This window comes from Vidua chalybeata, chromosome 17, assembly GCF_026979565.1.
Source record: "Vidua chalybeata isolate OUT-0048 chromosome 17, bVidCha1 merged haplotype, whole genome shotgun sequence".
NCBI classification, from domain to species: domain Eukaryota; kingdom Metazoa; phylum Chordata; class Aves; order Passeriformes; family Viduidae; genus Vidua; species Vidua chalybeata.
In genome coordinates, this window is record NC_071546.1 from 1,106,501 (window position 1) to 1,119,899 (window position 13,399).

Here is a 13,399-nt window from a genome sequence, read left to right on the forward strand (position 1 = left end):
ACCAAGAGGTGCAGCATAACAACACCTGATCTCCAATCAAGATATAAGAAAGTAATCTCCATCAATGGATGGCAGAGATGGACTTGACTGACAAAACTTTGGGAGGGGCTAAGGGTATAAAAGGCAGAGCATCCATTTTGTAGATGAGCAGGTGGCTGTTAGTTACAGAGACTCCCAGCACTGAAATTTTTCCTTATTCAGTCCTTTGTTGTAATTTTTGTAAAGGTTTAATAAAGCTTTTAAATTTTTTAAAGTGAGGGTTGTTTCTCACATGGTGAAGAACAGCTGAGGACAGGGTCCCCACTTGACCAGAGCTCTGTGGTGGACACCCATCCCTCAGCTCAGCCTTCTCCTATTTTCAGCCACAGTCTCTTGCTCATGCTGGGGCCCATTGACTGAAACTTGGGACAGCCAAGACCAATGCTGGGAGGCAGCTGCCTGAAGGCCTGTCTTTCCCTCACTGGACACTTTGGGACAGGATGCATGAGCACCCTGAGCCTCACCCAACACCCAAGGGGGCAGTAGGCAGAGGCTGCACAGGGAAAGAGCCCTGTGTGCCCCACAGGCTGCAATGGGGCCCCTGGCATCTGTACTCCCACAGCAGCAGAGAGAGGATAGAAATGTTCAACAAACCAAATCCTGGCCCAGGTGGAGGAACAGCCCAAGCCTATCAAGACCTCCCAGGTTCAAGCACAACTGTTTTAGGGAAGTGGGTGTCTTTGCAGGCCTGTGAGCAGCAGCTGTGGACCATCAGAGTGCTTTCACCCCTATAACTCACCACTCTGCCTGCTGGGACCAGCAGCCAGGGGGGAAGTTCCCAGCCTTTAACTGTGCCCAAAGCAGCTGATTTTTAAACTTTTTGACACAGACTGTAAATTCCGTAAAACAGGATCCTGCTGGATATGCAGCAATAACCATCTGTTATAAATTAAAAGGCACCTTGTTCACAGCTGAGGTGAACCTGTTGTGACTTGTCCATGGGGCCAATTTCACCGCCACAACCTGGGGGGATTTGCTCCTGCCATGGCCCTTGGCCCCAGCTGGAGTGAGCAGGCAGCCATGGGCCAGTGGCAGTGGCCCTCAGCCAACTGTATTCAGGTAAATTCATGAGCCCAATAGGTTTAAATGTGTAATTTAACATGCACAACTGATGTTCTAGGAAAAATGGGAAAAGAAATGGGCCTGTGCCAGGAATAGATTATTCAAAGAAGAAGAATGCAAATACTCAGGTACAGCCCTGACCCCAGATACACTGCAGGGCTGAGGGGCCTGAACAGCAGCAGAAAGGCCTCAGAGCAGCCGCTCTTCTGAGCCTCTACTTTCAACAGGTTCTTATCATAAAGCTGGAGCTTCCTCCGTGGCTAGAGGTGGCGCAGAAGCAATTTTGCTGCTTGGCACCATCCCTCTCTTCCTTCCCTCTCTGCACCCTGATGCCGGTGCAGCAAGACCTGCCCCCAACCCAAAAGCTGCAGGTATCCTACTTGGTCATGCTCCAATCCCTTCTTCATTTTCCTGTCTGATGAGCTCAGTCTTGCAACCTACCATAATTTTCTTGTTTCCTTTTCCACCCAGAGCTTTACAGACCTGCTCAGCCCCAGTCTCCAGCCCAGGTGGCCTCAGCACAAAACAGGCTGGGGTTTGTCCCAGGCCTGGTCCTGCTGTTGTCACACTTGGGGCCCCAAGGTAACTCAGAGGAATTTCACATAGTTTATTTTTGCTATTGACCCATGTTGTGTGAACCAATGTGGCTCAACCTCCCTCCATCACCAATCTGCACTCAGGTTGTTGGATGCATTTACACAAAGGACCACAGTCAAGAGCCTGCTGCTCTGCCATTTGTAACCTGGAGCCACGTAAAATGGGACAGATGTGGTTGTAAAGGCTTTTCAAATCCTTCCCCCTTGCCAGCAGCCTCTGAGCCCTCCAACTTCCCTGTCCCAAAAATATCATTGTCCTGGGCACATGCCACTCATGCTGGGAAATGTCTTCCCAGGGCACTGCCAGGCCCATTCCCTGCCTCTTATGGCTGAATGCTGCAGCCTCTGAACACCACGGACACAAAGCAGATTTTGACAGCTGAAGCACAGAGTGAGTCCAACAGTTCCCAAGAGTAGCAGCGCTCTGCCAGCCAGAGGAGAGCAGAGCAAGAATGCTGACCATGGGGCTACTCTCCCAGGCAGTGCAGGACAGGGACGCTGAAGGCTCTGAAGTGACACAACAAGCCCCAGCAAGACCCACAAATGCTAGGGCAGGGGAGGACCCACCAGCTACCCCAGCCACTCCAGCATGGGCAGCTGTGAAGACACAGCAGGTCTTCCCCAGTGGTGCCCAGGACCCTCACAAGGGGAGAGGAGCTTCCCAGCTGCTCCCCAGTGTTCAGGGTACCTTGCAATTGTGACCTCCCCAAGAGCTGTGTCACCACTTCCCCTGGAGTGACAAGTGCTTCATCTTACAAACTCATCCCTGGAGATGAGAGTAACCCAGAATCTTGTTAACAGATCCCTTGGGGTGGATTAGAGTGAAATGATACTGAAATGCTCAATGTGTATAAATACATGTACACAGGGTTTATTTTTGAACAATTTGGTTGCAAAGGAAAGCAGGTATTTAGTAGTTTTGATTATTATTATCTATAGTAATATAACAATGAAAGCATTGCAAAATTGTCACCGAAACAGGAATAAAAGAAACTCTCCAATACCATCTTTCAAGTGTTAGAGAATCAGGCATTACTTTATTCCAGACAGGATGTGCATTAGAAATCATTCCAGCTCACCTAGTTATTTGCCAGACTTTTCACATATTTATACATTCAAAACCCGAAGAAATTCTCATTCATTGGGTTCTACGTTATACAATTCACAGTACTTGATCTCCTATTGGATCCCTTCACCTTCAATGCTAATTTAGTTCTCATTCTTTGGTTCACTGTTATAAATGAAGGCTCCAATTTATTAATAAAAAAAATTTATTAATTGGTCCAAATAAAAATTTAGAGAATAACAACGAAAAAGCCACTATCTAAAAAAGGCAGTGCCGAGCCTGGGTATCAGTGCTGGGTGAGACACAGGTCTGAGCGCTACAGCAGAGGGTCCCCTATGCTTCACACCAACTGTCCTGCCCAAGCCATTTTTATACAGCTTTTCTTGCCCAAGGCAGAGTCCCTTTTCTTCCTTTTCGGACTGCACATATTCAGGTGGAGTTCTTTCTCTGTGGTGAGTTGAACAAAACATGTTCGGAGAGTGATGTCCCGGAATTCGGCATTGAGATGTATCTCCCCCATGGCTCCGGCTATCTCAATCTCAGATATTTATCGCGTATTCATCGTCGGGTGTTCCTCAGACCGCCTTGATGGACGATCCGTGATCCATCTCCGGGCCGGCCACGCTCATTTGATTGTAAATGAAGTTCTCCCTCCCTTGTCCAGGTGGTTTCGACATTGTGTTGCAATCCCTGTCACTGGCTTGTGCGTTTTAAAACTTATAAGAGTATACCTTAACAGCACATGACTATAAAATATATGACAATTTTATTTGCACAAATTATCATATACACATATAACATTTGCTTATCAATCTTTTTCCAGATCAGATGACTCCAACCTAACGAGGGCATATTTGTTAATGTCTGTTTATCTTCTCTGAATCTTCTTGCTACTCCCAACCTGTAGATGTTATTTTTGTTGATTGAAGCCTATCAGGCCTCACTGAGTGAAATTCAAACCCTCGAAGAGCACAGTCTTTTGAAGAGAAACCTCAATTCCATCCCCCTGACCCCCCCTTCCCCTTTGGCAAAGGCAAACAAACACATGACTAAAGTTTCTTCGAAAATTGTGGAAGTTACATCATTTCCAGCAACAAAAAACCACAAAAATATCACCCAAGGACATGTATAAGAGAAAAAAGAAAAGGAGGGAGGGATGAGAAGGTGAAAATCTCACCACCCAGTCGGCCTTCAATGAGTCTTGATAGTTGGAGCTTAGCATCTTTCCCTGCAGCAGCATTTGCTGGGATCAAAGGGATTTCAAGGAGATGCAAAGCAGGCAAAGTGTCTTCATCAGCTCAGAACCTCTGTGCAAAGGACATGGCTGTGCCCAGAGCCCATTCTCAGAGCAGCATCCACCCAACCCTCACCTCAAGGGCACAGAAACCATCTGTTCAGGAGCTGGTCCTTCGTCTGTATCAAGCTCCATGACTTACTCACCAAGTCACCAGTCTGGAAGCCCTGAAGGAACAGAGTTTCCACTCCCAAGCCCACGCAGCCCCTCAGAATTGGGTGTGGAGCACTGCAACACTCCATGGCCCCTTCCAGCCTCTCCTTTCAAACACCCCAATGGCACACAAGCACCACCAGTAGGAAAACTCCACAGCAGGACAGGATGAATCCCAGTTTTGCTGGTTTGTTCTCAGTTTTTCTGTCTGCTTGTATGCTGTAAAAGGAAAACAAAGTGGTATTTACTGTTGAACTGTTTCAACGACCTCGTTCTGGGTTACTTGCAGCTGCTATTACCCAGACGAGAGCTGTACAGAGTTTTTTCCCTTCACAAGAACTGCTGTGTAACCAGAAGGATTAGCATAAAGCTGTGAAACACTGCTGAACAACTGCAATGGCCTGCAGTGCACCAGAACCCCACTGGGAAATCGGAGCAAGGACCACCCACAAGCACTCCCACAGCTGGATGGAACAGCAGGCAGCTGCAGCATGGATGGTGCATGGGCCATCAGAATGGGCAGGAACATGACCCATGGGCTGGACATTGATCAACAGCAGATCCTATAATTACAGATGATGTTTTGGTCAAATAACAGTGAGAATATGGTGACTGCCCACATGAAGGCCCACTGTTGACTGAGAGCTGCCTCCTTCTCTGAGTCTGCATCTACAGAAATCTTCTCATCAGGCAAGTAAATAAATCAAGAGGGCACATCAAAACATGACAAGCCACAGCACACATCCCACTGAATTATGATGACACTGTGCAGTGAGACACACTGAGATCTGCCATCAATGGCTCAAGTCTCTCCAGGCTTAAAACAGCCAGGCTCCAGCAGTGATGCACACTCCAGCCTTAAAATCCACGTTCACAAGAATCCTTTTTAATTTTTTTTTGAGAATGAAGTCAGAACGCAAAATTTGCTAGGTCAAGGGAATACATCCGCTTTCCTCCCACTGGAGAAACTGAGAGGGAAGAGATGGAACCTGAAGGTTCATCAATGCCTGCCGCTGCCTTCAGGCACACCTGGGCTGCTCCAGCCCTCCCCAGCTTCCTCCTCTTCCCATGCATTTTCTCTGTGTGGATTGTTCAACTGCACCCAGAGCTCCTTTCTTCATACCATCGCTGATGCTGTGTGTCCTCTGCCTTGAGCCGCTGTGGCTGCCCCTGACAGGCTGCTCATCCAAATAGAACAAAAATTAGGGTCAGATCACACATACTAGGTACTAATATTACATATATTGGTACTAATATAATACATATATTAGAATTTGGGAACAAAATGTATGAGCTCCTCATTAAACAATATCCAACACACTATTAAGGATATTTATATAACATAGATCTGGGAAATAGTAATTTCCAGACTTTTGCAACGGTTAAGAGATATATATACCTGACAAACTACAGTACTTGCATTTCAAAGTGATGTGAAGGAAAAAATTCCAAAATTACTTTATCATTAATTGAAACAAAGACTTTACTAAGAATTTAAACAACAAAAACCTATTTTTTATTTATTCCAAATACCAAGATACAGAAGTTTTCAAGTTTTCCAAATATTGCTCCAAAACAAAATTCTATGTACAGCCCCCCTTGGTTCTAATAGTGCATCAACAAACACATGTGTACCCACAGTGCAATGTTTGCTCAGTTCATCAAGGCTCCACATTGCATTCACTTACCAGTGATTTAAAGAAATAAAAAAGTGACCTGTCAGCCTGAACAGTTGGTCCAGACAAAAAAAAACAATGAGGAAACTTGCAAAAAAAGGGACAGAAATGAATCCAGGCAGAGCACAATGAACAATCTTCCCTGAATACGAGAAGTACTACTGTATTTTAAATAAATATTTTCAGTCTTTATCTGCAAGGGCTTCCCCAGCACTAGTGAAGGGATGCAAGTCTCCAGGGTCTGCAACTTGATCTACCCATGGGAAATGCCATTTCTTCCAAACCTCCAATACTGTCCTGAGCAAAAATAAACTGACAAGTGAAAATACACAATGAGCACACAAAAGCCATTGCTTGAGAAGAAATCCCCCTTTGGAGCAATAAGCCAGCTCAGAGACTGAGTGCTTGAATGCCCTTAGACTGGGAGCACAACCAAGCTGTTCCCACAAAGCTGTGTCCTGCTTTACAGACTGTAACCACAAACACCTCTTCTGGTCTATTTCACCTGAAAATCACCAGCTGCCTGGGAGGCTCCTCTGATGCTGTTCTGGTTGTCTGGTCACCACCACCTCCTCCAGAACTACGTGAGCTCAGGTACCTGACAGGAATGAGCCAAGGTGTAAGCATTGGTCTCATCTTCAGAGAGCCCAGTGATCCTTAAAATACCATGTAAACTTTATTCCAATTGTGTTACAGAAATGAAAGTTTGTTTTTCTGCTCTGTTGAATACGTTGTATTCACTACATACCAATATAGTACTATAAAACTGTGAGACAAATTATTGCCTGAACTGAATCTTGGCATAAAAGTCTTAGTTACCACCTAGAGCAGCCTAATTATTTTGTTTTCTGAAGGAAATAAAATATTCACCATGTAGAGACTGTAACTCCTACAATAATACTGGGTATTTCAAATTTCCATTATTCTTTGCAGAATAAAAACATTGCAAATATATATTCAAAATTAGTAATTTGTACAGATATGGGCCTTTCCATTACAACTCTTGTTTGAATGTTACCTTTTGGTAGTACCACTGCACACAATAAAATAAGGGTAACAAATCCAGTTTTTTAAGGACACCCTCTCATTGCAAAACCAGCTCACTGTGTTCCACAGGGAACTGAACTCAGCAGCGTCTGTGAAGGAAAACTGAACTTACAGCCATTATTTCAGGAGTGGTGATCTGCAGCTGAAAGACTCTGAACCTCTCAAATGCTCGCTACATTCCAAAGGTTCTTTATAACCTGACTGAACATCAGCAGCCTTGTCACCTCTATCACAAAGGAAATATGAACTCAAAATTAAAACTTAAGGTATAAAAAGGGACTTTGTGAACATTTAAGATAATAACCCACTCACTGTCTGCAAGGACAGCACCTCATGCATAGATCTTGAGGCTTTATTTACACAAAAACTGATTCCCAAAACCACACATTCATAGCATGTCTTTACAATGAACACATCCAGAGTATTGAAAAACATCTAGTTTCCAAACATAACCGGAATGGCAATTATTAACAAATGGGTAGAAAATGTATCACATCCATGACAGACCATGCTGCAGTCTGAACTCAGAGCGTGGCTCCAGTCCTTTCCCGGCGGCATTCCATACGGCTGCAATGAAGGGATCCCCCCAGCAACTGCTGCAGGAGGCACAGGATAGGCAGATTTAAGAGCTCAAGAATACACATAAACACCACCTTCATGGGCTTCCCCAGTACCAAGTCATGTGACAGTGAGAGGATAAATATGGAAAAACAATCATTTATTCTGAAAATAAGTGCAATCCACCTGTGACCTCCTGCTACATTATTTACTGTAACAGAAGTGTGGGTCAGGCCACTGTTACTTGAAAACCTCCACATAACACTTAAGAGTCAAGAGCTGGACATTCATACTTACTAAGTCTGAAACTGTTATAACATCTCCTAATGATTAAATACTGAGTGCTAGTATGCATAAACCAGAAGAAATAAAACATGACATGAGTCACTTAAACTATGCAAAGTTATTTACAACCCCTGTCAACCAAATTTTTTTGGCTCTTAGAACTCTGTTCTTCAGTGGCACAATTTTTAGTCAATTTAAGCATGAAAAAGTCTACCGTTTTGATAAGCAACTTGTAGGGAGTGAAAATTTGAGTGTAACTTATCAACCAACAGGCAACTTCTGGAGGCAAGAGTATGACCTTTTCCACAGCATTATAATTGTCTAATAGACCTGAAATAACCTTTTGCTCTTTTTTGAACAACACTTCTTCACAAGTCCCTGAAGTCAATCTGCATCCCATGCAACCAGCATGCTAGTTTAAAGTACAGATTCAGATGTGCTCCCATCAGACACTCCAGCTTTGCAGTCACAGCCCAGAGCTGTCCAGCCTCATGTGGAGCAGCACAGCGCGATCTGCTGCACTTTGCCCAAGTCTGTTATCAGCTGCTTTATGCAATGTTTGAGCTGGGGGAGTCGGGCCAGTGGTTCTGGGGGTTGCAGCTCTCCTGTGTAATCCAGCCAACTCTCCAGAACTGCAAAGGAAACAAAATCTGTCACTACTGCAGTTCTCAGCAAACAGCTCATCTGAAGTCACAAAATAAGAATTCTTTAAATCTTTTGTAAATCTTGAGAAGGTAGTGGGCAATATTCTTATTGTTATTTGAGAAATCATAAAACTGAACACCTCACACCAATCTTTGCAAGTAACTTTTCATATATAACCAAATAATTCACATGGGGATGGGGGGAGAAGTTGCTGCTCCTAGGAAAAAGCAGAGAAGGAAAACTCTGGACCAGACATTGTGAAACCTCATGCTAAATTTCTTCTGACCTGTGTCAATTTCAGGGCAAAGATGCTGTGGTACAGGAGTTTACACCATCAAAAATGGGATTATCATAACCAAAGAAATCTGTCATCAATACAGAACACAACTGACCAAGACAGAACTGGGTAACACAAAACAGGGATGAAGATCTAAAGCTCGAATCAGCAGAGTGCTCCACAAGGAAAATAAACTCCTGCTTTAAAAAGCTTCTCAGTGGGAAACAAGAAATCCCACTGAGCAGAAGACAAGTCAAGTGACAATGTAACACGCTCACTAGGAAGGTGGTCAGGTTGGACTATGATGAGTTCTGGGGATGTTGACAGTATTGCAGATGGAAACTGAAACCTTGAAGACAAAATAAATACTTCTACCAAGAGCAACCACTGCCACCAACCAGATCAACAGGTAAATTTTACCCATGCTGCTGCAGAACCAGCAGCATCACTGGTTCTGACACATCCCACCTTGGAGTAAGAAAGTTCCTGCTCAAAGCAGCAACACACTGCACAGACCCCTGCTCAGCAGCAGGTACAAAGAGTCTAACTTTTTGGAACCAGAGCTTCTTTAGGCAATACAGCCCTGACTGATCTTCTTTACCTGAAACAGCCCTTTAGTGTCCAACTTTTCAGTACCTTACTTACAAAGAGAGGGCTCTTACTTGGGCAGAAGTTGGATTCCCCTGGAAGTAAAGCTGCTGTTATAACCACTACACAACCAATGGTCAGACTTAACAATGTAAAGAAGACTATCCTGAATCACTTTATGCAACACAAAGGGTTTGTAAGTTTCCCATTACTATGAAAATCTGAAAAAACATTTAAGTGAAGAATTTGGAAGAGAGAGGAAAGGCTAAGAGCCTTGTGCATTGAAGAGGCCACTCAGAATGGGCTAACATAGCCAGCAAGGCCCTGAAGAACAGAGAAATGCAGACACACAGAAGAGTTTTGGAGAATGACACAAACCTAATCCCAAAAAGACACAAAGATGTTCCAATACAACATCTGATACAACTATTTAGAGATGACCTAACTAGAACTTGTTCTGTGAAATTCTGTTCTTTGTTTTAAAATCCACCTCCTACATCAGCAGCATGTCTGTTTTCTATTTAGAAAATGTGATAATGAAACATTAATCTCTTTGTACACCTGAGGAAGTAAAATTCTGGTTAACGTGTTTTGAACAGGTAGTTCAGTTAAAAAAAAAGAAAGTTTTTAAATTAGAATAACACTACTTACCATCTAGCTCCTTCTCAATGAAATCCATTCTGTGTATGACTTCATCTTGAAGAGATTCCACATGAGCTAAAAGATTAAGCTGCCACTGCAGCTGTGAGTTCACTACTCCTTCTTTATCTTTTTCCAGCAATTTCATTTCAATAGCTTCCTCTGGAGAGACCTTCTTAGAGACAGACTCTCTCACCTAGCAGAAACACACACATTAAATACTTGTTACAGTGAAAGAGAATTGGAGAGCCGAACTGCCTGAGTCCTCCCAGTCCCCTGTAATTGCTGAGCTCATCACAGACCAGTGAGTGAGAGAGACACAGACCATATACAGACACTAACCTGGTTTAGGTAAGAAGATCTAAATACAAACATATTTTTATGGGTATTTTGCTAAAAACTATTTGTACTTCACAAGCATCTGGTTTTCTGAAGGTAACATACACATGTGTAGTTATCTCCCTGCCACTTTTCATCTGGAAGATCCTGACTGATCTGAACTGCATCTGTGCATCTCAGGGAATGCTGAAGCTGTTTTTCACCTGACAATTACCAACTAAAGAGCAAACAATTCAGGAGTGAAAAGGGATTTTTCCTTAAGGAATCTAATCTAAATTCTACTAAAACTTTTGCTGAACCATCTCCAAACAAGCATTACCACTCCTTACAAAACTTGACTACAACATCAGCAGTGCTCATTCTCCTCCACTACTTTTCTCAACCTTCTGCTGAAATACAGCCCTTTAAAAAAACACTCTTTAAGACTGAAGAACTAAAATATTTGCCTTTCTAGGAAACATTGCACAATCTCAAGAGACTGATAGAGAAGTTAAAAGTAGCAAATTACAACTTACGTATGGATGAAATAAGAGCTATCCTAACCTTTAATCTAAAAAAAGGGCGCTGGTATTTAATGGAATCATACAATTGTACAATAGTTTGGGTTGGAAGAGGCCTTTAAAGGTCATCTAGTTCCAACACCTGCCATGGGCAGGGACACCTTCCACTATCCCAAGTTGCTCCAAGCCCCGTCCAAGCTGGCCGTGGACACTTCCAGGGATCCAGGGGCAGCCCCAGCTTCTCTTGGCACCCTGTGCCAGGGCCTCACCACCCTCACAGGAAGAATTTCTTCCCAATACCCCATTTAAAATCTAGACTCTGTCATCTTAAGGCCATTCCCTCTTGTCCTGTCCTCCATCCCTTGTCCCAAGTCTGGTTCTCCAGGAGCCCTTTAGGCACTGGAAGGGGCTCTCAGGTCTACCTGGATCCTTCTCTAGGTGAACACCCACAGCTCCCCTAGCCGGGCTTCCCTAGAGCAGAGGGCTTCACTCCCAGAGGAGTTTCATTTCCCAGAGGGTTTTCAGTATTTCTCCGCCCACATTTCATAGGAATTGGTATTAATAGAAGCAAATTTTTTTACACTGGAGAGCAGAAAGGCCTCTACTAGGCTGACAGAGCTGACAATGAGAACCAAGCATTGAAAAGCTAAACCTGAAGTGCTCCAGTAGGAAGAATATACAGGACTATTCCATGGTAATCAGTCTTAAAAAAAAAAATCACTTCGGGCTGACACCTTTTTTTCCTTTCAATCTTGAAATGCTGCCTGGAAAACCTAACATTAATTTAGCTATTAGACAGAATAAGGAAACAAGATGGACATAATCAGAAGCTGGCCTACCAGTGTATTTCGTAGTATCATACATGCTTGGCCTGTTCTCTCTGCTAGTGGTTATGTTTCATTTGACACACAAAAGTAAGCATCAATGAACTACCCGTGGACCATAATGCATGGTCCACACTCTTGAAACAACTTGAGGTCCAGAAGTCAACCTAGATTTTTTCATTATAATATAAAATGAAGGAGTTGATCACATTTATCATTTTAGTTGTTACTGGCAACTTAAATTAAACAGTCTAACAAAAAAAAAAAAAAATAAACACAAACAGACCAAAAAGTATTAAAAAAGGCTGAGGTTTGCAGGTAGCCAGGAAAACATATGCTCTTTACCAGAGAGGGCTATTTTAATAAAAATACCTTAGAGTAATTGTGTTTAGATTCATTTTCCATCTTGCATATTTCTTGGTCCAGATTCCAGCCAAACCTCTCTGAGAAGGTATCATCCCCATTTTCCCTTATTCTGTTTACGCCATCATCCATGGCTGAACCTCTTGTTTCCACAACCAGCCTCTGCTCTATGGCAGGGTAGTAGGCCCGAGGCTTCTGGTAACAGTGTTCACTTGTAATGTAAGATTCCTCCACAGAAGGAATTGTTGAGGGTTTCTCAACTGTCCCATTCCAAGTTCTGTAACTTGCTGTCTCCTCTTTGCAACAGTTTTCCTCAAAGTGAATGATGTGTTTTGTATGGATTTTTTCATCCACTGTGATGTGCTTCCATGGATGACACCAAAGCTTTAAGTCAGGGTGTTCTTTATTTCTGTTCAAACATAAAAAAGTAAACCATCCTATTGAAATGCCAAAGAGACTAAGCAAACTACCCTCTTGCACAAAGAAACTAAGTAATAATTAAGCAAAAAAAAAAAAAAAAAAAAAGAAAAAAAAGAAAAAAAAAAAAGCCAAGTGTTTGGATTAAGAAAAAACTTGAAGGATAAGTTGCGAACAGACACATACAACTTCTCACCAATGTTGGCCCTTCACGGAACATTTTGCTTCAATATTTTCAATTTATTAGCAGCAGAAATTAATTTTAACTGGACTATTTTTAGTAAAGGTATGGTGCACCAACACTGTACATTGTAGTGGTATTCCATAGTGGCCACAGTTCCCTTCATCTGTTCTTAGAAAAATTCTTATTTTAATTGTCTTCAAATTGACTAATACAATATTTATTCCAGCAGAAGGGACAACTTTAGATATCAGATTATTACAGATATAACAAACGAAAGATTCAGAGTGAGCATTGTAACCCCTCTTCTTCCTTCTGTAAGGCATCAAAACAGCAGTAAAAGGAGAGTAAAGCACAATACTCTGCTATCTTCAAAGGGCTGGCAGCTCATCTGCTACAGGCTGCAGGAAAACAGCAGAGCAAATCCTGACTCTAAAGCACCTGCTGCATTGGGCTGCACAGGAAGTGGGGGGCTGCCCTCAAGCCCCCTGCTGCTTCCTTGCAAAGGTGGATGGACTTGCTCTATTCAGCTGATCCAGCTTTTCTAGCTGTTCACCTGGAAAAGTGAAAGCCAGGTGTTCATTTACCAAAGCTTTCTGTTTGAGCTCCACTCATCTGCTACACCTGAAGAAACTGTATTTCACTCAAAACAGAGCAAGGTATAATTTTACAAAAGACAGATTTTTTTTTTTTTCTGAAAAATGATGCACCAGTTACCTAAGGATGAAAATTCAAATGCTAATACTTGAATAACCTTTTAACTCCTGCCTGCTGAAGGTTCACCCTCCCATGGCACTGCCAGGGTCACCTGGGGTCCTTTGCCACCTCCTTGAAACACTGAGCAACCACC

General features: G+C 43.0%; 1 protein-coding gene across 12 annotated transcripts in view; it reads right to left on the reverse strand.

The window, feature by feature from the left end:
- Nucleotides 1–2,543: 2,543 nt before the first annotated feature.
- PHF20 (PHD finger protein 20) overlaps nucleotides 2,544–13,399 on the reverse strand; it is a 75,287-nt gene continuing 64,431 nt past the window's right edge. For 8 of the 12 annotated variants that reach the window (XM_053958400.1, XM_053958408.1, XM_053958407.1 and 5 more), the window contains 3 exons: nucleotides 11,961–12,360; nucleotides 9,938–10,121; nucleotides 2,544–4,429 (listed from right to left, as the gene is read on the reverse strand). In XM_053958400.1, coding sequence (XP_053814375.1) covers nucleotides 4,266–4,429; nucleotides 9,938–10,121; nucleotides 11,961–12,360 — 748 coding nt within the window. In that variant the 3' untranslated portion in view covers nucleotides 2,544–4,265. Of the gene's footprint in view, nucleotides 4,430–5,703; nucleotides 8,409–9,937; nucleotides 10,122–11,960; nucleotides 12,361–13,399 lie in introns of those variants that run through there. The other 4 variants (XM_053958409.1, XM_053958405.1, XM_053958403.1 and 1 more) reach the window with 2 other exon arrangements.